This window comes from Pelodiscus sinensis, chromosome 30, assembly GCF_052426305.1.
Source record: "Pelodiscus sinensis isolate ZL-2025 chromosome 30, ASM5242630v1, whole genome shotgun sequence".
NCBI classification, from domain to species: domain Eukaryota; kingdom Metazoa; phylum Chordata; order Testudines; family Trionychidae; genus Pelodiscus; species Pelodiscus sinensis.
Genome location: NC_143081.1, coordinates 13,238,951 through 13,259,954, shown reverse-complemented (window position 1 = coordinate 13,259,954; position 21,004 = coordinate 13,238,951). Strand labels below are relative to the sequence as shown.

Genomic DNA, 21,004 nt, shown 5'->3' with positions numbered 1-21,004 from the left:
GAGCCGGGCCAATAGAAACAAGTCTGGTAACTCACCACTTCTAGGGTACGGCTACACTGGGTCGGTTTTTCTTTTCAGACGAGGTATGCAAATAGCGCTCACATTTGCATACCGTCTTCTGTGGTTGGTTTTTTCTGGAAAAGGCTTTCCCACCGTCAACACAGGGCCAACTGTCGGAAACCCCCCTCTTTTGAAAGTCTCTCGTTCCTTGGAGTTGACAGGGGCTTTTGAAAGAGGGTTTTTTTCCCAACATTCAGCCCCATATAGATGGGGCTAAATGGCGGAAAAGCCTCTTCCGGGGAAAAAAACGGAAGAAGGTATGCAAATGTGAGTGCTATTTGCATACCTCTTCCGAAAAGAAAAACGGTGTAGCCGTACTCTAAGTGAATAGCTGGGCATGGTGGACACCCAAAGCATGAAAGATTTCTGAGGGGAATCAGGGCCGTTCCATGTATCACTCTGATCCCCACCCCTATCTCTGTCCTTCCCTTCACAGCCAAAACACTCTGAACTTAGAATGAAAATGTCCAACCAAACCACCGTGGCCGAGTTCCTGCTCCGGGGATTCTCTGATGTTCGGGAGCTGCAGATTTTGCACTTTCTGCTGTTCCTGGGTCTTTACCTGGCAGCCCTGATGGGGAATCTTCTCATCATCTCAGCCATCGTCCTCGACCATCATCTTCACACCCCTATGTACTTCTTCCTGGTCAATCTGTCCACCCTAGATCTCGGTTCCATCTCTGTCACCGTCCCCAAATCCATGGTCAACTCCCTCCTGGACACCAGGGTGATTTCCTACCCTGCCTGTGTCGCCCAAGTCTTTCTCTTTGTTGTCTTCACTTCAACTAATTTTGCCCTTCTCACCATTATGGCCTATGATCGATACATCGCCATATGCGACCCTCTGTACTATGAGCGAGTGATGAACAGGAGAGCTTGTGTCCACATGGCCACCAGTGCTTGGCTTGCTGGTCTTGTCTTCTCTGCCCTGCACACCGGGAACACCTTCCGGTTACCCTTCTGCCAGTCCAACGTCATCGACCAGTTCTTCTGTGAAATCCCCCAGCTCCTCAAATTGGCCTGTTCCAACTCCAACCTCAGTGAAATTGGGCTTCTTGCCTGTGGTGTGTTTTTGGCTTTGAATTGCTTTGTTTTTATAACTGTGTCTTATGTTCAGATCTTCAAAGCGGTGCTGAAAATCCCCTCTCAGCAGGGCCGGCACAAAGCCTTCTCCACCTGCCTCCCCCACCTCACTGTGGTCTCTCTGTTAGTTTGCACTGGTTTCTTTGAGTACCTGAAACCCACCTCCAGCTCAGCATTAGTTCTGGATCTTTTGGTGGGTGTTCTCTACGCCGTGGTGCCTCCCATGATGAATCCGGTCATCTACAGCCTGAGGAACAAGGAGATCAAAGCTGCATTGAAGAAACTGATTCTGTGGAGGTTATTCACCAAAAATTAAAATGCCCTTCACTGGTCCTTGATTGTGATTTCACTCTGCATTTCTTTATAAATTTAATCAAATGATGACAAAATTATTTTCATAAGAACACGGGCTGCAAATTTTTTATGAAGTAATGAAATCAAGACTAACTTCACTGACATGTAATGTGTTAATTTAGAATCACACCCATGTAGATAAAATCAGAATCTACATAGCTACCCTTTAAATCTACCTACACATCTATGTATCTGTCTTAGGGATTTGTACTGGGAACCTCACCATGCTCTCTGAGCTTGTTGCACAGAATATCAACAACCACAGCCAAGTCACCAGTGCACTTAATGGAGTCCCTGCCTCTTCTCTTTTTTGGGGGTGGGGGTTACAAATTGGGGTTGAGGTATGAGGGTGTGTTTGCTTGATTGGTTTTTCAATTTTGTTTCATTTTATGGATTCGGTGGTTGACATGTTTCTTTGTTCCAAGTGAATTTTGGGAGGTAGGACTTTGCACAGGGGAGTTTCCTTGATTGAATGCAAGATTAAACAGGGCCTATTGTAATTAGACATACAGTTCTGCTGTACTGGCTATTGTCCAAACTCACTAAGAAGGCCAGTAGCAAAACAATAAGCTAAGTCTCATCGGAGTTAGGTACGGAACGTTTTTTTGAGGGTTGTGCTCAAATCAAGTTCTTTGGAATTCCTTCCTAGTGCACGAATTGCCTTATATTCCTTTGAAATTCCAGCCTGAATATTTAAATTGCCAAGTGTAATGATGCTGTAAACTGGGGGTGCCGAGTATAAGTCACATTTGCCAATATGACTCCATGTAATTATTTCAAATCTGGTCTTCATAATAAGAGAACATCAAACACAAACATTGATGGGTCCGTGAAATGACTTGGGGGTGTCACCCCAAACACTGAGGTGTTGTGTGCAGCAGAGTTAACTCTCATCCAGGCCTAACCCTCCCCTTTCCCCCCGACATTTATTGCGATGGACTACTCAGTTTCTCTAGAGAGAACATGAAGTGACGGAGCTTGGGAGATGGAACTTCTCTCTCCCCCACTTCTGGGGTGGGATCCTTTCAGATCACAGCTGGACCTTGGTCTCTGCTGGGGCCGTTGACATGGAGTCATCCAGTCCCAGTGTAGACGGCTGGGATGTTTGGTGAATGGAGGAGTTGAGACACAACACTGCTCTTTTCACTTGTCTTTCTAATTCTTCCATCTCGTTCCACACTCCCCTTGTATTAGGAGACACACCTCTGAGACATCTGTTGGATTTCCCTGTTCTGTTCTCTCTCGCGTCTTCTTTCTTCATGTTGCGATGTCCCATGTTTCCCCCAGATTCCAATCCTTCACCCCGGTCTCTATGTTCTGGGTTCGCTGTGGGATTTTGTCTCCTGTCCCTGTCAAAATCTATTGTAAAGCCTCAGGAGAACATGGCATCTGTTCCCTCTGCCTTGGTGGGAGACTCCTCGTCCCTACTCACCCTACACACTATTTTTCAGCTCTATGGACGAAGGGTTGGGTGTAGGAGAGGTGCATGGCCTTCCGCCCAACGTGTCCAGCTTCCTGTGATGGAGGCATTTCTCCTTCTCCCGGTGGTGCTACTCCCATCCTGTGCCGCTGAGTGGTTTCCTCAGCTTTGGAGGTCTCCGTAGGCATGTTTTCAATGAATCTCGCCTGGGCACGGATGCTCCTCAGCTGAGCCCCATCTTTCAGTTTGCCCTCCTGCTGCCTGGGTGATTCTACACCCCCAACTCCGTCCTGAGCTCTTTCCAATCCCCCAGGCCTCTGCCTTGACCCCTGCACTCCCCCCAGACCCGCTCTGAGCCTCCCACCTCTACCCCCACCTCTACCTTTACTCCAGCATCCTCCACCCCACACCCTAAACCCCTCACCCCTCGTAATCCCCTACCCTGACTCCTTCAACAGCCTAACTCCCTGCCTTGACTCCTGCACCTCCAATTCATCTCAGAGCACCTACCCTCAGCTCCTCCACACTTCCCAGACCCTTATCATCAGCTCCCCCATACACACCTCCACCTACTGCTCTGAGCCCTCTTGTCCTCCATCCCACTATTACCTTTCTTACAGGTACTGTCCTATTACAATCCCCACCCTTGGAGAGTCAGAGTGGGAGGTGCCATAGGATAGCACCTGTAAGAAATGGGCGAGGTTTAGAATGACAGATTATAATAATTTATATATTTCATTTATATGTAATCGCCACATATTCTTATTTCTGATTAAAATAAACAACTTATTAAGTATCAATAACCAAGAAGGCTAATGGCATATTAGGGTGCATTAGGAGGAGTGTTGCCAGCAGATCCAGAGATGTCATTATTCCCCTTTATTCGGCTTTGGTGAGGCCACATCTGGAGTATTGTGTCCCCCACTACAAAAAGGATGTGGACATATTGGAGAGGGTCCAGTGGAGAGCAACCAAAATGATTAGGGGGCTGGAACACATAACCTATGAGGAGAGGCAGACGGATTTGGGCTTGTTTAGTCTGCAGAAGAGAAGAATGAGGGGGGATTTGAGAGCAGCCTTCAACTCCCTGAGGGTATGTCTACACTGCCACTGTAGTTCAAACTAGGGTGCTAATGTAGGCATTCGAACTTGAAAATGAAGCCTGGGATTTAAATATCCTGGGCTTTATTTGCATGTTCCTGGATGCCGCCATTTTTAAATGTCCCGTAGTTCGAATTCCCTGCCTGCGGCTACATGCGGCACGGACTAGGTAGTTCGAATTAAAGCTCCCAATTCAAACTACTGTTACTCCTCCTCCAATGGCCCAAGACTTACCACTTTCAATAATGGTGGGGCCAATGCCCACTGGCTCCGTCGTTCCTGCGCCTCTCTCTCAACTGCCCATGTGTTGCCTCTGTTTGCCCTCTCCCTCGGTCACTTAGGATGTGTTTGTACAACAAAGTTATTTTGGAATAGCGGCCGTTATTCCGACATAACTATGCGAGCATCTACACAGCAATTCCGCTATTTCAAAATGATTTTGAAATAACGGACGGCTTACTCCAGCTTCTGTAAATCTCATTTATGAAGAACCACACTTATTTCCAAATAGATATTTCTGAATGGGGGCTGGGCAGACAGGGAATAGGGGCTCTTTGTAAATAGGAGGCCTCCAGCCCTTCCCAGGGTGCCCTGCTGGCCGCTCTGTCCACACGCAGCCAAACTCTAGTCCTTCTCCCTCCCCTGGAGCCCTTAAAGCAACAGCCTCAGCAGAAAGAGTTTGTGGCTCATAGTAGACCTGACAGACCTGAGCCACCCTGTAGCTGCCCCTGACTTGCTGTACCCCTAAAACAGGCAAACCAAAGCCTATTGAGGGCTGCATAAAGGAAAACTGAGAGCTTTCAGGGCCACCTAGGGCTCCCAGATGGCTTGTCGAGCAAAAAAAAAAAAAAGCATTTTCGGTACCAGGCAAAAGAAAAGAAATTGAATGTCGGGAAGTCATAGTTACTTATTATTATAGATTAAGTTTTAGGGATATTTTATATGATGACAATAATTTGATGTGTAACATTGTTATAGTCTCATATTGAATAATTATTAAAACCTGCTCGATTGATTTCAAACCTTGCCTGCATCTGTCGTTTCCGGGGCCTCTCAGAGATCTGCTGTGTTGACCCAAGTGCACGGGTCTAACACTCTAGATAAAGGGAGTACCGATTGTATGCACGCAGCCGAAAGTTTATCATCACTATCAGGAGCGTACCAGGATGACCCTGACCAGACGACGCTGACACTGGTAGTTCAGACCACCAAAGGTACCGAGGTACGACACCCCACAGTGGGTAAATCAAATGGCTGCCGTGCTGTGCCACCAAACAACGGATCGGCACAGCATGGCAGCTGTTTTGATGTAAATGAAGTGGCGATTATTTAAATCACTGCTTCATTTTGCTATGTCTAGTAAACTCATCTACATGTCTGTCGACAGAGCCATGTAGTCTAGACATACCCTAGGTTGCGTGAAGAGGTGCTTCCTTTCACTTGTTTTAAACCTGCTGCCTATTCATTTCATTTGGTGACAGCTAGTTCTTGTGTGCTGAGGAGTAAATATCACTTCCTCATTTAGGGCACGCCTATACTACATGGAAGATGATCTTCTGGAGTTTGACTTAGCGGATCAAGTATGGATCTGTACATACCCCTACTGTCAACCTATGGAACTCCTAGAGGCTGTTGTGAAGGCCAAGCCTATAACAGAGTTTGTAGGCCACTAAATTGTATCTAGTTACCCCCTACATTGAGCCGGAAGACTTCAGTTAAACTAAACCATTTTATTCCACCGCAGACTGCACTGCTACGAAACACGGGCCGAGAGCCAAGGCGAAATCCCACAAGTGCCCAAGATCACATCAATGACAAGAGATTTATCCACCAAGGCACCACCAGGTGATCCAAGCAGAAGACTTGCTCAATTTTTTTTTCAAATTGTATATTTTCAAAACTGGCCATTTGAAGAAAAAAAATGAACCGTCTAGAGCTGTCAGATTGGGAGATTCATCCAACCAGTTAATAAAACTTGGATTTTCAGCTTTGAAAGGAAACAACCGAGAGGGGGAAATCATAGAAGTCTATACAATCATGACTGGTAGGGTGAAAGTAAATGCGGAAGTGTTATTTACCCCTCCTCAGAACAGAAGAACTAGAGGTCACCATTATCGCAATGACCCAACTGTCTTGGTTTCAAGGAATCATCAGTTTCTCAGGAACAAAACCAAAGTGTGAGACGATTTCAAAGCAGAGAGTATGATCAGCCCATTGACTACAATATCTGCCTTCCCTCTTAGGCACCGATCCTGAAATATTCCCTTCCCTTCCTTTGGTAGGTTTCTATGTCCCAGTGAATGCCTTTTGACTGGGGATTCTCAAACTTTAATCCGATGCCTCACTATACAATAGAAAGATGCCTTGTGGAAACGAGAAAGGGACAGAGAAGAAGACAGGGAATATCTTAGGGTGTGTCTAGACTACAGTTTTTTTTTTACAAAAGTGGACTTTTGTCGACAAAATTATACCTGCCTCTACACTGCCGCTGAATTCTGCCAACATAACATCGACAGAACTCAGCAGTTTTGTCGACGGCTGTAAACCTCATTCTGTGAGGAATAATGCCCTTTGTCAACAGACTGCCTGAGTGTTCTCTTTCGAAAAAGCGGCTTGCTTTTTTGAAAGTACTGGGTGTAGTCTAGGTGCTCTTTCTCGAAAGACGCTTTTTCGATAGTATCTTTCAAAAAAGCTTCTTTCGAAAGAGGCTTGCAGTCTAGACATAGCCAGCATGGCCATCGGAGCACCTGTGCTTTTTCGGATACACTCTTTTCCCTCAAGAAACCCCTGTTGAGCATCCACGCACACCTTCTTGCACAAGAACACTTGCACAAAAAGGAGTTATTCCTTGTAGAAAGAGGTGTACCTACACCGCAAAAAGCCCTCTGTTCTGCCGTTCTACTGTACATTTTCTTGCACAAAAACACCCTTGAGGTGTGGACACTTCACAGGTTTTTGTGCAAAAACGGCCGTTTTTCCGCAAAAAACCCTGTCGTGTAGATGTAGCCTTAGTATTTGTTGTGGGGAACCCCTTAGTGACCAACATCAAACAGCCTGAGCTGGGGGAACCTCTGGGGGTTGCATCCCACGAGCTGCTGGTGCAACGCAGGAGACAAAAAATCTCTGCTGTCCCGGAGCGGATTGGTGGCGTTGATGAAGGAGCAGCCTGTGCCAGGCCAGCTGAGGCTCTGGTTCACAGCAGCTCTGAGCTGTTCTCATTGACATGGTGGTGCGACCAATAAATAGCTTCTTCTACCATCTCCTTCCCTCAGCTCTGCCTTGAGCTCCTCCTTCAGCATTGTGGGAGATCCGGGGCAGGTGCTGTTCCCCCTCTGTGAGGTCCTGGTCAGCTAGGGCCGGGCGACAGGGAAGTTTGCTCTGGAGGTGAGATCCGAGCTGGGCTCACAGCCCTGTAGACTAGGTTCAGCAACTCAGCCCCAAAGGAGACACAATCTGAGTTGTGACCATGTTTGCACCCTGAACAAGCTGGAAGCCGTTTCCCAGTTGGAGGTGGGTGTCTTCCTGCCTCCAACCTGTTTAGTCCTTCAGCCGGCCCGAGATGAGGAAATACAGTGGAGAGTCCAGGAACCAGCTGCTGGATAACTCAGCGAAGGAGAATTATTCACAGACAGGCAATGACAGCAGAATCCCGGCAGTGAAGTGTCTGGTGCAACGCAGGCTGAGAAACATCCCGCAACGCCCGGCACGGTAAGTCCATTATTTCAACCCAACAGGGTTCGGTGGGAATGACCTGGGCAGATTTCATAAGGCAACTAGGAGTGACAAGGAGAACTCTTCCCAACTAGTTATCTGTGTTTATTGAAATGTTTCCAGCTGCTTCCAGGGTTTTTTCCATCTCAGAAGCAAACAGGTGACTTGTGATAGACATTATGAAAACCAAGCTTTTGTTTTTGTTCATCAAGAACGAGACAACGCCAACGTAAGCCGCTGGAAATGGACACATTTTCAACTACATTAAGGAACACAAATGTTTTGAGTTGTCCAGGTCACAGGTTGTCTTTCAGGTATAACAGACTTCCCCGGATTTCTGGGGGTGTCAAACCGGTGGTTTTTTTATGTCATTTAACAGTAAATATCTCATTATCCCAGACTGGCAAGTTAGACTGAAACCAGGTGGGAACATCAGTTTAATCCAATAATGGTAAAATCTGACTGCAGCCCCTCTACTGCAATGGAGTGTGTTTCTAGTTCAAAGGGATACATGTTGAATGGTAAAATTGAGCAAACAGCAAAGTTGGTAGCAACAGCGTCGGTATTACATATACTGGTGCCTTAAAAGGAGAACAGGGCATGGGAACCCCCAGCTACAGCCTGTATCTCTTAGCTCTGCCCATGGACATAGGTCAGGGCAATGCGGTTAGAGTCCAGAGCTCTGCTCTAGTGCCCCATCCTCTCTCCCAGATTGCTGTTTGCTAAAGTCAAAAGGGGGCGGCAAAGCTACAAATGATCAGACCCAGCCTGTCCCCCAAGCAACCCCAGTCCTAGCAGCGGAGGCAGAGAATGGGAGGGGAAACTGAGGCACAAAGGGGGCAGGTGACCAACCCAAGGTCACACAGAGGGTCAGTGGCAGAGCCAAGCAGAGAACCCAAGTCTCCTGACAGCCCCTGACGCTGCAGAGACACAAAGGGACTGAGGCGTTTTTACGGAAAAAAAAGAAGGTATGCAAATGTAAGCGTTATTTGCATACCTCTTCTGAAAAGAAAAACAGTGCAGCCATACCCCTAGGCTATGTCTACACTGGGACCCTTTTCCAGAAATGCTTAAAACGGAACAGTTTTCCGTTACAAGTATTTCCGGAAAAAGCGCATCTACTTCGGCAGGATGCTTTTCCGGAAAAGCACTTTTTCTGGAAAAGCGTCCGTAGCCAATGTAGACGCGCTTTTCCAGAAAAAAGCCCTGATTGTCATTTTCGCAATCGGGGTTTTTTTGCGGAAAAGACTACTGGGCTATCTACACTGGCCCTTTTCCGGAAGAGTTTTTCCAAACAAGGACTTTTGCCCGAACGGGAGAAGCATAGTTTTTCCGGAAAAACACTGACAATTTTATAGTAGATCATCATTGCTTTTCCGGAAAAGCAAGCGGCCAGTGTAGACAGCTCGCAGCTTATTCCGGAAATGCGGCTGATTTTCCGGAATAAGTGGCCCAGTGTGTGTCTACACTGGGCCACTTATTCCGGAAAATCAGCCGCATTTCCGGAATAAGCTGCAAGCTGTCTACATTGGCCCTTGAATTTCCGGAAAAGCAACGATGCTCTACTGTACAAAATCAGCCGCTATTCCAGAAAAACTATTCTGCTCCCGCTCGGGCATAAGTCCTTATTCCGGAACACTGTTCCGGAAAAGGACCAGTGTAGACAGCCCAGTAGTCTTTTCCGGAAAAAAGCCCCGATCGCGAAAATGGCGATCGGGGCTCTTTTCCGGAAAAGTGCGTCTACATTGGCTAATGTAGACACTCCGTTTCCGGAAAAACTGAAAACGGAATAGTGTTCCGTTTTTAGCAGTTCCGGAAATTCATGCCAGTGTAGACACAGCCCTAGTGAATAGCTTGGAGGGGTGTTGTTTATGGTGGACACCCACAGCATGACAGATTGCTGCAGGGAATCGGGGCCGTTCAATGCATCACCCTATTCCCCACCCTGTCTCTGTCTTTCCCCCTGCAGCCACCATACTCTGAACTCAGAATGAAAATGTCCAACCGAAGCACCGTGACCGAGTTCCTGCTCCGGGGGTTCTCTGAAGTCCGGGAGCTGCAGGTTTTGCACTTTGTGCTGTTCCTGGGTCTTTACCTGGCAGCCCTGGTGGGGAATCTTCTCATCATTTCAGCCATTGCCCTCGACCACCGTCTGCACACCCCCATGTACTTCTTCCTGGGGAACCTGTCCATCCTAGATCTCGGCTCCGTCTCTGTCACCGTCCCCAAATCCATGGTCAACTCCCTCCTGGACACCAGGGTGATTTCGTACTCTGCCTGTGTTGCCCAAGTCTTTCTCTTTGTCGTCTTCATTTCAACTAATTTTGCCTTACTCACTGTCATGGCCTATGACCGATACGTCGCCATCTGCCACCCATTGCACTACGAGAGAGTGATGAACAGAGGAGCTTGTGTCCGCATGGCAGCCAGTGCCTGGATCGCTGGTATTGTCTACTCTGCCCTGCACACCGGGAACATCTTCCAGTTACCCTTCTGCCAGTCCAACGTCATCAACCAGTTCTTCTGTGAAATCCCCCAGCTCCTCAAACTGGCCTGCTCCGACTCCTACCGCAGTGAAATTGGGCTTCTTGCCTTTGGGTTGTTTTTGGCTTTGAATTGCTTTGTTTTTATAACTGTGTCGTATGTTCAGATCTTCAGAGCGGTGCTGAGAATCCCCTCGGAGCAGGGCCGGCACAAAGCCTTCTCCACCTGCCTCCCCCACCTCGCTGTGGTCTCTCTGTTAGTTTGCACTGGTTTCTTTGAGCACCTGAAACCCACCTCAAGCTCAGCATCAGCTCTGGATCTGGCGGTGGGTGTTCTCTACGCCGTGGTGCCTCCCATGATGAATCCAGTCATCTACAGCATGAGGAACAAAGAGATCAAAGCTACATTGAGGAAACTGATTGTGTGGAGGTTATTCACCAAAAATTAAAATGCCCTTCATTGGTCCTTGATTGTGATTTCATTCTGCATTTCTTTATAAATATAATCAAATGGTGACAAAATTATTTTCATAAGAACATGGGCTGCAATTTTTTATGAAGTAATAAAATCAAGACTAACTTCATTGACATTTAATGCATTAATTTAGAATCACACCATGTAGATAAATCTACATATCTGTCCTTAAATCTCCCTACACCCCTATCTATCACAGGGTATGTCTACACTACCCTCCTAGTTCGAACTAGGAGGGTAATGTATGCATACCGCACTTGCTAATGAAGCCCGGGATTTGAATTTCCCGGGCTTCATTAGCATAAGCGGGGAGCCGCCATTTTTAAATCCCCGCTGCTTCGAACCCCGTGTAGCGCGGCTACACGGGGCTCGAACTAGGTAGTTCGGACTAGGGTGCCTATTCCGAACTACCGGTACACCTCGTTTCACGAGGAGTACCGGTAGTTCGGAATAGGACCCTAGTCCGAACTACCTAGTTCGAGCCCCGTGTAGCCGCGCTACACCGGGTTCGAAGCAGCGGGGATTTAAAAATGGCGGCTCCCCGCTTATGCTAATGAAGCCCGGGAAATTCAAATCCCGGGCTTCATTAGCAAGTGCGGTATGCATACATTACCCCGCTAGTTCGAACTAGCGGGGTAGTGTAGACATACCCTAAGAGATTTGCACTGGGAACCTCACCATGCTATCCGAGCAAGTTGCATATAATATTAACAGCCCCAGCTACGTCCCTACCAGACTTCAGGAAGTCTCTGCTGCTTCTTTTTTGGGTTAAAAATCTAGTTTGAGGCATGACAGTGTGTTTCCTTGTTTCGTTTTAAATTTGTGTTATTTAATTGATTTGTGGGCTGACTATTTTGTTCCAGATGACTTTTGGGGGGTAGGAATTTGCACAGGGGAATTACTGGGCCTGTTGTAATTAGACCTACAGTTCAGAAGTACGGGCTACTGCCCAAAGCCACTAAGAAGGCCAGTGGCAAAACAATGAGCTAAGTTTCATAACATTTTTTGAAGGCTTGGGCTCAAATCAAGTTCTTTGAGATCTCTTCCTAGTGTACTAACTGCCTTACCTTCCTTTGAAATTCCAGCCTGAGTATTTAAATTGCACGTGCAACGATGCTGTTACCTGGGGGTGCAGAGTTACATTTGCCAATATGACTCCGTGTCATTATTTCAAATCTGCTCTTAATAAGATGAGAACATCAATCGGAAACATCGTTGGATTCGTGGAATGCTCTGGGGCTTTCATTGAACACCCTGATACGTTGTGTGCAGCAGAGTTAACTAATCCCCACTACATTTCTTGGGCCACAGTTGTCCATTTGATGGACACCTCGGTCTCTCTAGCGAGAACATGAAGTGACGGAGCCTGGGAGATGCCACTTTTCTCCTCCTGCTTCTGGGATGGGGTCCCTTCAGATCACAGCTGGACCTTGGTCTCTGCTGGGGCCGTTGACATGGAGTCATCCAGTCCCAGTGTAGACGGCTGGGATGTTTGGTGAATGGAGGAGTTGAGACACAACACTGCTCTTTTCACTTGTCTTTCTAATTCTTCCATCTCATTCCACACTCCCCTTGTATTAGGAGACACACCTCTGAGACATCTGTTGGATTTCCCTGTTCTGTTCTCTTTTGGGTCTTCTTTCTTCATGCTCTGATGTCCTATGTTCATCCCCAGATTTCAACCCTTCACTCAGGTCTCTGTGTTCGAGATTGCCTGGGAGTTTCTGTCTCCTTCTCCTGCCAAAACTTATTTTAAAGCCTTAGGAGCACATGGCATCTGTTCCCTCTGCCTTTGTGGGAGACTCCTCATCCTTACTCACCCTACATATTTTTTTTTAGCTATGTGGATGATGAGTTGGGAGTATCATAAAACCATAAGGCTGGCAGAGACCTTGGGAATCATCGAGTCCAGCCCTCTGCCCAAAGTAGGACCAACCCCAACTCAATCATCCCAGCCAGGGCTTGGTCAAGCTGGGACTTAAAAACCTCTAGGGATGGAGATTCCACCACTTCCCTAGGGAACCCATCCCAGTGCTTCTCCACCCTCCTAGGGAAATAGCTTTTCCTAATATCCAACCTAGCTAGGGATGGAGCACAGCCTGCTTGCCGAAGTGTCAAGCTTCCTGTGATGGAGGCATTTCCTCTTCCCCGAGCAGTGCTGCTCCCATCGTGTGCAGCTGAGTGGTTCCTTCAGCCTTGGAGGTTGCCATAGGTCTCCACAGACATGGTTTCGATAAATCCTGCCTGGGCAGGGATGCTCCTCAGTTTACCCCCATCCTTCAGTTTGCCCTCCTGCTGCCTGGGAAATGCTACACCCCCAACTGCATCCTGAGCTCTTTCCTGTCCCCCATCCTTCTGCTCTGACTCCTGCACTCCCCCAGACCAGCACTGAGCCTCCCACCTCTACCTTTACTCCAGCACCCTCCACCCCACACCCTAAACCCCCCACCCTCCTAATCCCCTACCCTGACTCCTTCAACAGCCTAACTCCCTGCTTTGACTCCTGCACCGACAATACATCTCAGAGCACCCTGCCCTCAACTCCCCCACACATCCCAGATCCTTATCATTAGCTCCCCCATACACACCTCCACCTGCTGCTCTGAGCTCCCTTGTCCTCCATCCCATTATTACCTTTCTTAGGGTGTGTCTAGACTACAGAGTTTTGTCAACAAAACTATACCTGCGTCTACACTGCTGCTCAGTTCCATCGACATAACGTCAACAGAACTCAGCAGTTTTGTCGACATATGTAAACCTCATTCTACGAGGAATAACGCCTTCTGTTAACAGACTTCTGTCAACAGAAGGCTTTATTACATCCACACTGTCCTTTGCGTCTACACTATTGTGTTGACAAAGCGGCTTTGTTGACAGAACTGGATGTAGTTTAGATGTTCTTTGTCGACAGAAGCTTTGTCGACAGTATCTGTTGACAAAACTTCTGTCGACAAAAGCCTGTCGTCTAGACGTACCCTTAGAGGTACTGTCCTATTACAACCCCCACCTTTGGAGGGTCAGAGTGGGAGATTGCCATAGGATAGTACCTGTAAGAAATGTAAGTTACTTTCACCCTTGCTCTACAGTCTGAATCTCACCTCCTGAAGCTGTTATATTTTGTATAACAAATTAAATGTTGCTTAAAGATAGAAAAGAATTAGGAGGATCTGGACACCAGGAGGATCTGAATTAGGAGGTAGGACATCCGCGATAGAATGCTTCCTCTGAATAAGGGAGAGCGTCCCGTCTCCAGCTCCAATGATTGTTTGTTGGGAATTTCTGGTCCTAACCAGAGAGTGTTTCTCACCACTTGGGTGAGAGCTCTAAGCATTCGGCGATTGTGGGAAGTTCTTTTCTCCCCGTCTTTTGATGAGCAAGTCCAACCTAGAAGTGTGGAACCTTCCTGACGACAATTAAATCAATATGCTCCTAGCAGGTTTCCAGTTTGGACAAATCACCACTTTAAATCTGTCTCCCTAGAAAATCATAAAAATGTCCAGTGTCACTCGAGTCTACTCTATATTTGAGAGAGCTGGCTTGTCTGTGCGTGAGCGAGTCTGTCTGTCCGTCTGGATGTCTGTTCAGCAACTGCTCCAAAACGGTAAGAGCTAGGACCACCAAATTTGATAGGCAGCTTCCTCTTATCATTACGTAAAGCAAGAACAGGGTGTGGTAGTGCCAGGGCAATGGAATGTGTCTGGAATTGTAGCCTGCTAACCATTATCTGCTTTACTTTGGCCTATTAAAATGATATTTGCTTTAGTAAAATAATAGTTTATTATGCTATTCTTATTTTCCTTTATATCAATTTTAAATATGCTGGTAATGCAAGGGGTCTACAGAATTCAGGTTCTGTAAGATGGATGATGGCAATAGACATAAGTGGGAAATAGATGCCCTGTTCATGTAATTTTCCAGCAGCTGCGGAGCCAGAGCGTGGGGGACACCCTGTGTGCAGCACGGGGCTGGAGTCATGCAGAATCACAGCCCTGGAATGCCAGGAATGCAGAGCGAGGGACCGATTTAGCTGCAACGAATCAGGAAAGAGATCTTGGAGTTATCGTGGATAGTTCTCTGAAGACGTCCACGCAGTGTGCCATGGCAGTCAAAAAAGCAAACAGGATTTGCAAAAAAACAAACTTGTGGTCTCCTCACCTTAAAAAAGATATTTTGGCCTTGGAAATGGTTCAAAAAAGGGCAACTAAAATGATCAGGGGTTTGGAACAAGTCCCATATGAAGAGAGGCTAAAGCGACTGAGACTTTTTAGTTTGGAAAAGAGGAGACTGAGGGGGGATAGGATAGAGGTCTATAAAATCATGAGTGGTGTAGAGAGGGTGAATAAAGAAAAGTTATTTATTAGTTCCCATAATATAAGGACTAGAGGACACCAAATGAAATTAATGGGTAGCAGGTTTAAAACTAATATGCGAAAGTTCTTCTTTACACAGCCAATAGTCAACCTGTGGAACTCCTTGCCAGAGGAGGCTGTGAAGGCCAGAACTATAACAGAGTTTAAAGAGAAGCTAGATAAATTCATGGAGGTTCAGGCCATAAAAGGCTATTAGCCAGGGGGTAGTAATGGTGTTCCTGGACTCTGTCTGTCAGAGGCTGGAGATGGATGGCACGAGACAAATCGCTTGATCATTGTCTTCGGTCCACCCCCTCCAGGGCACCTGGCACTGGCCACTGTTGGCAGACAGGCTACTGTGCTAGATGGACCTTTGGTCTGACCTGGTACGGCCGTTCTTATGTTCTTAGGATGTTAAGAATCATTTAAAAAGGGATAGAGAATTAGATGGAGTATATCATATTGCCCTTATATAAATCCATGATACGCCCATATCTGGAATACTATGTACAGATGTGGTCTCCTCATCTCAAAAAAGATACACTGGCATTAGAAAAGGTTTAGAGAAGGGCAACTAAAATAATTAGGGGTTTGGAACGGTCCCACATGAGGAGAGATTAAAGAGACGGGGACTATTAGGCTTGGAAAAGAGGAGACTGAGGGTGGATAGGATAGAGGTCTATAAAATCAAGAGTTGTGTGGAGAAGGTGAATGAGGAAAATCTATTTACTGGTTCCCATAATATAAGAACTAGGGGCCACCAAATGAAACTAATGGCAGCAGGTTTAAAACAAACAAAAGGAAGTTCTTCTTCACACAGCGCATAGTCAACCTGTGGAACTCCTTGCCTGAGGAGGTTGTGAAGGCTAGGACTATAACAGGGTTTAAAAGAGAACTAGATAAATTCATGGAGGTTAAGTCCTTCAATGGCTATTAGCCAGGATGGGTAAGGAGTGGTGTGCCTAGCCTCTGTCAGAGGGTGGAGATGGATGGCAGGAGAGAGATCGCTTGATCATAATCGGTTCGATACACTCCCACCACGCCCCATTGGCTGCGCAACCTCCTCATGAGTCCGTGTAGACTGGCCTGGGCGTGGGAGCAGGGAGCGAGGGGCAGTTGGGGTGCTGAAGAGGCAGGGCCCATACAGCAGGTGCCAGTGATGGCTTCTTACGTGGGGCGGGGAGGGTAGAAAGCGCCGAGGCTCACAGAATGCAGCCACTTCCCTTCCCCCTCCAAGGATGCTTCTCCCAACGCTTCGCATGGCAGTGAGTGAAGGGGCCCCGTGGATGTGTGTATGTCGAACTATTCGAAATCGTTCTTAACCTGTTCCTCCTTCGCCGAGGGCTGCCCGCCTCCTCCCCATACTGTGCTGCCTGGTGCAATGGTCTGGGAGCTGACCTTATCTGTGAAGACAGAGGCAAAAAAGCCTTGAGCTTTTCTCACATTCAACGTGGGTCCCACACTTTCCCTGATCACCCTCTTCTTGCAAACCTGCCTGCAGAAACCTTTCGTGTTCCCCTTCACATCCCTTGCTGGCTGCAATTCCAGTTGCTCTTTGGCCTTCCCGATTACACCCCTGCTTGCTCAGGCAACACATTTATACTCCTCCCTCGTCATCTGTCCACATTTCCATTTCTTGTAAGCTTCCTTTTTGGCTGTGTCTAGACTGGCAAGTTTTTCCACAAAACCATCTGCTTTTGCGGAAAAACTTGCCAGCTGTCTACACTGGCCGCTTGAATTTCCGCAAGAACACAGACGATCTCATGTAAGATCATCAGTGTTCTTGCAGAAATACTATGCTGCTCCCGTTCGGGTAAAAGCCCTCTTGCACAAATGATTTGCGCAAGAGGGCCAGTGTAGACAGCACAGGACTGTTTTGCGCAAAAAAGCCCCAATGGCTAAAATGGCGATCGGGGCTTTTTTGTGCAAAACCACGTCTAGATTGGCACGGACACTTTCCCACAAAAAGTGCTTTTGCAGAAAAGCGTCCGTGCCAATCTAGACGCGCTTTTCCGAAAATGCTTTTAACAGAAAACTTTTCCGTTAAAAGCATTTCCGGAAAATCATGCCAGTGTAGACGTAGCCAAATTTGTGTTTAAGCTCACCAAGGATTTAACTGCTAAGCCAAGCTGGTCACCCACTGAGGATGTTAGGAGGAGGATAACTGACTAATCCTGTAGTCAATACAATCTCTATAGACTACACATTTCGTCAGTAAGGGAGGGTGCTCGTCCTTGGCTCTTACTGGTCCAGGAGCTACCCAATGTAGTAAGTTGAGGGTCAGTAACATGGCGTCAGCAGGCCTAAATAGAGGGCTGTAACATGAAAACAGCAACAGACCTGCAATCTAGTGAGCAAGACTTTGGTTCAGGAACACAGGAGCCAAGAAAGAGGCCCTATTGATAACTGTGTGATTGTGTAAGTTAGGTCGAGCATGGAAGGACACAGGGAGGCACTGGATACAGGCTGTAAGCCAAAGGGGAGTAGCGGAACATCTTAATAAGAAATGTCTTGGTACAAAGACTCCCCAAAAACTAATGCACATACTGACGTAGGTTCAGGACCAGGTCGGAACTGACAGCATGAAGGATAGTAAGTAAGCCCCCCTTCCGTAAGGTGAGGGGTGGCATCTAGGCAACAGAGGGTGGTAACTTGGTACATAAAGAAGTGATGTAAGTTGTTTGTACCTGTCTATAAAAGGACACGGCAAAGGGTGCTCTCCGGCCAACCTTGGAGGGGGGGCGCACTAGGCGTCTGAACGGCAGGTGTCATTGCCTAAACCTACAGAATGCACAGTAAGTTTGCATGCTTAAATTTGACACTTTACACCTAGGTCTCAACAAAGACGCTAATTATCCGACCCATTACAAAGATAGCTTCCCCACGAGGAGTACAGATAGTTCGGAATAGCTAGCTAGTTCGAACTATCTAGCCCATGCCGCGTGTAGCCGCGCGGCACGGGGTTCGCACTAGCCGGCTTTTAAAAATGGCGGTGCCGGCTTTATGCTAATGAAGCCCGGGAAATTCAAAACCCGGGCTTCATTAGCAAGTTCGGTATGCATACATTACCCCGCTAGTTCGAACTAGCGGGGTAGTGTAGACATACCCATATAGAGGCAGCAAGGGGAAGGGAGGGAGGAGTCAGGTACTTGACTAATCGCTTACATCACTGTTGCCTACCATATTTACTATTCTTCCTGCGCCTTCGATAAGGCTTTCTTTAAAATACAGAAAGCTCTCCTGGGCTATGTCTAGACTGCCCCTTTCTTGCAGAAAAATAAATGCAAATGAAGTGAAGGGTGGCATATCAACGTGCTTCATTTGCATAATTAATGAGGCTCCATTTGTGCGCAAGAGGCTTTTGCACAAAAAGGAGCCGTCTATGCGGCTCCTTTTTGCGCAAAAGCCTCTTGTGCAAAAGGGGCTAATTAATTATGCAAATGAAGCGTGGCGATATACCACTCCGAGCTTCATTTGCATAAGCTTTTCCGCAAGAAGGCTGTAGTGTAGACGTAGCCTGACTCCGGCACCCTCCACACTCCCAGGTTCCTTCCCTTATCCCCACTCAACAACCACTCTGACTTCTGCACCCCCTAACCTCCCCTGAGCCCTCTTTACCCCAAACCCTGACTCCTGTGCTCCCTGATCCTTGCACTGCCCCACATCCGCCTCCCCTTTCCTGAGCCCCTCCTCACCCCAAACTCTGCCCACAGAACCCTGTCCTGAAGGAAGTGAACAATTTGAGGTTAATCTGCTAATAGTAAATATAGGTGTTTCTTCGAGAAGGATCATTTGTCATGATGGCTTCATGCTGACACAGTAGCTCACTGACTTCAATCCTATCAAATCCCAGTTGACTTTGGACACATGGACTGCAGTGGACTTGAACCTGCTTTCATCAATGGTGCATTTAGCTTTGTAACAAGTGGATTGTCACTCCTGGAACACTGAAGCCAAGGTGTGGGGGGGAATGGATCTGAACCCATCGAGTCAGATGGAGCAATGTGTGTTTCATACCTACTGGGGAGCTGACCCTTCCAATATATTCAGTGTGTCTGACATAACGAAAGTTGGTGGGTTCATTCATCCCACTAGCAATAGAAAATAAGCTACAGAAAATCATAGCCACATGCTATTTCTGCAAAGTTTGGACCCCAGCAAGAATAAATTGCTCCTTAGCCATTGTAAGTTACACTCTGCAATGAATCCCATGCGGCGCAGAAGTGAGAGAGTGCCGACAGGCTGGGAACTTTTCTCTCCTCTCTGGTTCAGTTTCACAGGAAGAGCATACAGATTGGAACTGAAGAATGTGACCAATCTCCAGCTGGATCTCGTGGAATCAAAGGGCCGAATCTCCACTTGACAAGTCCGAATTACTCAGAATTTTAGGCCTGCATAAAGTGATGTCCGTTTAGGGCAGGAGGTTCCCAAACTTTTTGACATGGGGACCAGTAAATCCATTCATGAGCTTTTGGAGAACCTGTACCGTTCATTTGCATATTCATTAAGAAAGGATGAATATTCAAATAAGTTGTTTCTGGTCTTCCCAAAGCCCCCAGTGCCAGCATTAGCAAAGCTTTTGATACAGTCACCCACAATATTCTTGCCAGCAAGTTAAGGGAATATGGATTGGAGAAATGGACTGTAAGATGGATATAAGGTTGGCTAGACCAGGGTTTCCCAAACATTTTACTTTAGTTGGAACCCGTTTTGTTTTTTTTTCAGTTCTGTTTTTTGCAGCCCAAAAATATGAACACACGTAAAAAAAGAATGAAAAATGAATAAATTTTCAGTGTTTCACCCGGCTGCAATCTCCACCCAGCCTGGGCCAGGGCTTGGGGGACCCAGCACCGCATGGGCACTCCAGGAGGCGGGGGCAGGAGCAGATTGGGGGTATCTGGCTAGGAGGGAGGGTGCAAGGAAGGGTAGGGTTCCCAAGTGTCCAATTTTGTACCAGACAGTCCGGAATTTGAGGATTTTGTCCAGTAAACAAATTGAGAAAATACCAGACATATAAAATGCCAGGTATTTTCTAATTTGGTAAGTTTTATTATTATTAGGTGTATCAGTCCTTAGCTGCGAACTGCCTGGCTGGTAGATGTGCTCACGCTGCCTGAGTGTGTCTACCTGCCAGGCAGTTCACAACTACTCGAGGGAGCCCCGCTACCCCTAACCCTGCTTCCACAACCTGCCCAGATCTCTGCCGGACAGCCCCACTACCCCTAACCCTCCTTCTGCCACCCGCCCACCTGCCTGGATCTCCGCCGAACAGCCCCGCTACCCCTAACCCTGCTTCCGCAGACCGCTGCCTGCCCACCCAGAACTCCGCCGAACCGCCCTGCTACCCCTAAACCTGCTTCTGCCACCCACCCACCTGCCTGGATCTCCGCCGAACAGCCCCGCTACCCCTAACCCTGCTTCCACCACCTGCCTGGATCTCCGCCGGACAGCCCCGCTACCCCTAACCCTGCTTCCACCACCTGCCCAGATCTCTGCTGGACAGCCCCGCTACCCCTATCCCTGCTTCCACCACCTGCCTGGATCTCCGCCGGACAGCCCCGCTACCCCTAACCCTGCTTCCACCACCTGCCCAGATCTCTGCTGGACAGCCCCGCTACCCCTATCCCTGCTTCCACCACCTGCCCAGATCTCCGCCGGACAGCCCCGCTACCCCTAACCCTGCTTCCACCACCTGCCTGGATCTCCGCCGGACAGCCCCGCTACTCCTAACCCTGCTTCCACCACCTGCCCAGATCTCTGCTGGACAGCCCCGCTACCCCTATCCCTGCTTCCACCACCTGCCCAGATCTCCGCCGGACAGCCCCGCTACCCCTAACCCTGCTTCCACCACCTGCCTGGATCTCCGCCGGACAGCCCCGCTACCCCTAACCCTGCTTCCACCACCTGCCCAGATCTCTGCTGGACAGCCCCGCTACCCCTAACCCTGCTTCCACCACCTGCCCAGATC

The 21,004-nt window shown here is 47.9% G+C and overlaps 2 protein-coding genes across 2 annotated transcripts; both read left to right on the top strand.

Annotated features, from left to right (window-relative positions):
• Positions 1–517: 517 nt before the first annotated feature.
• On the top strand, positions 518–1,459 carry LOC102458216 (olfactory receptor 14A16-like). Its single transcript, XM_006128638.4, has one exon. The coding sequence runs from the start codon at positions 518–520 to the stop codon at positions 1,457–1,459; it is 942 nt and encodes a 313-aa protein (XP_006128700.3).
• An 8,248-nt stretch (positions 1,460–9,707) lies between these two features.
• LOC102452983 (olfactory receptor 14I1-like) lies at positions 9,708–10,661 on the top strand. Its single transcript, XM_025182007.3, has one exon. It carries the CDS (start codon positions 9,720–9,722, stop codon positions 10,659–10,661), a length of 942 nt encoding a protein of 313 aa, XP_025037792.3. The 5' UTR covers positions 9,708–9,719.
• Positions 10,662–21,004: the final 10,343 nt, after the last annotated feature.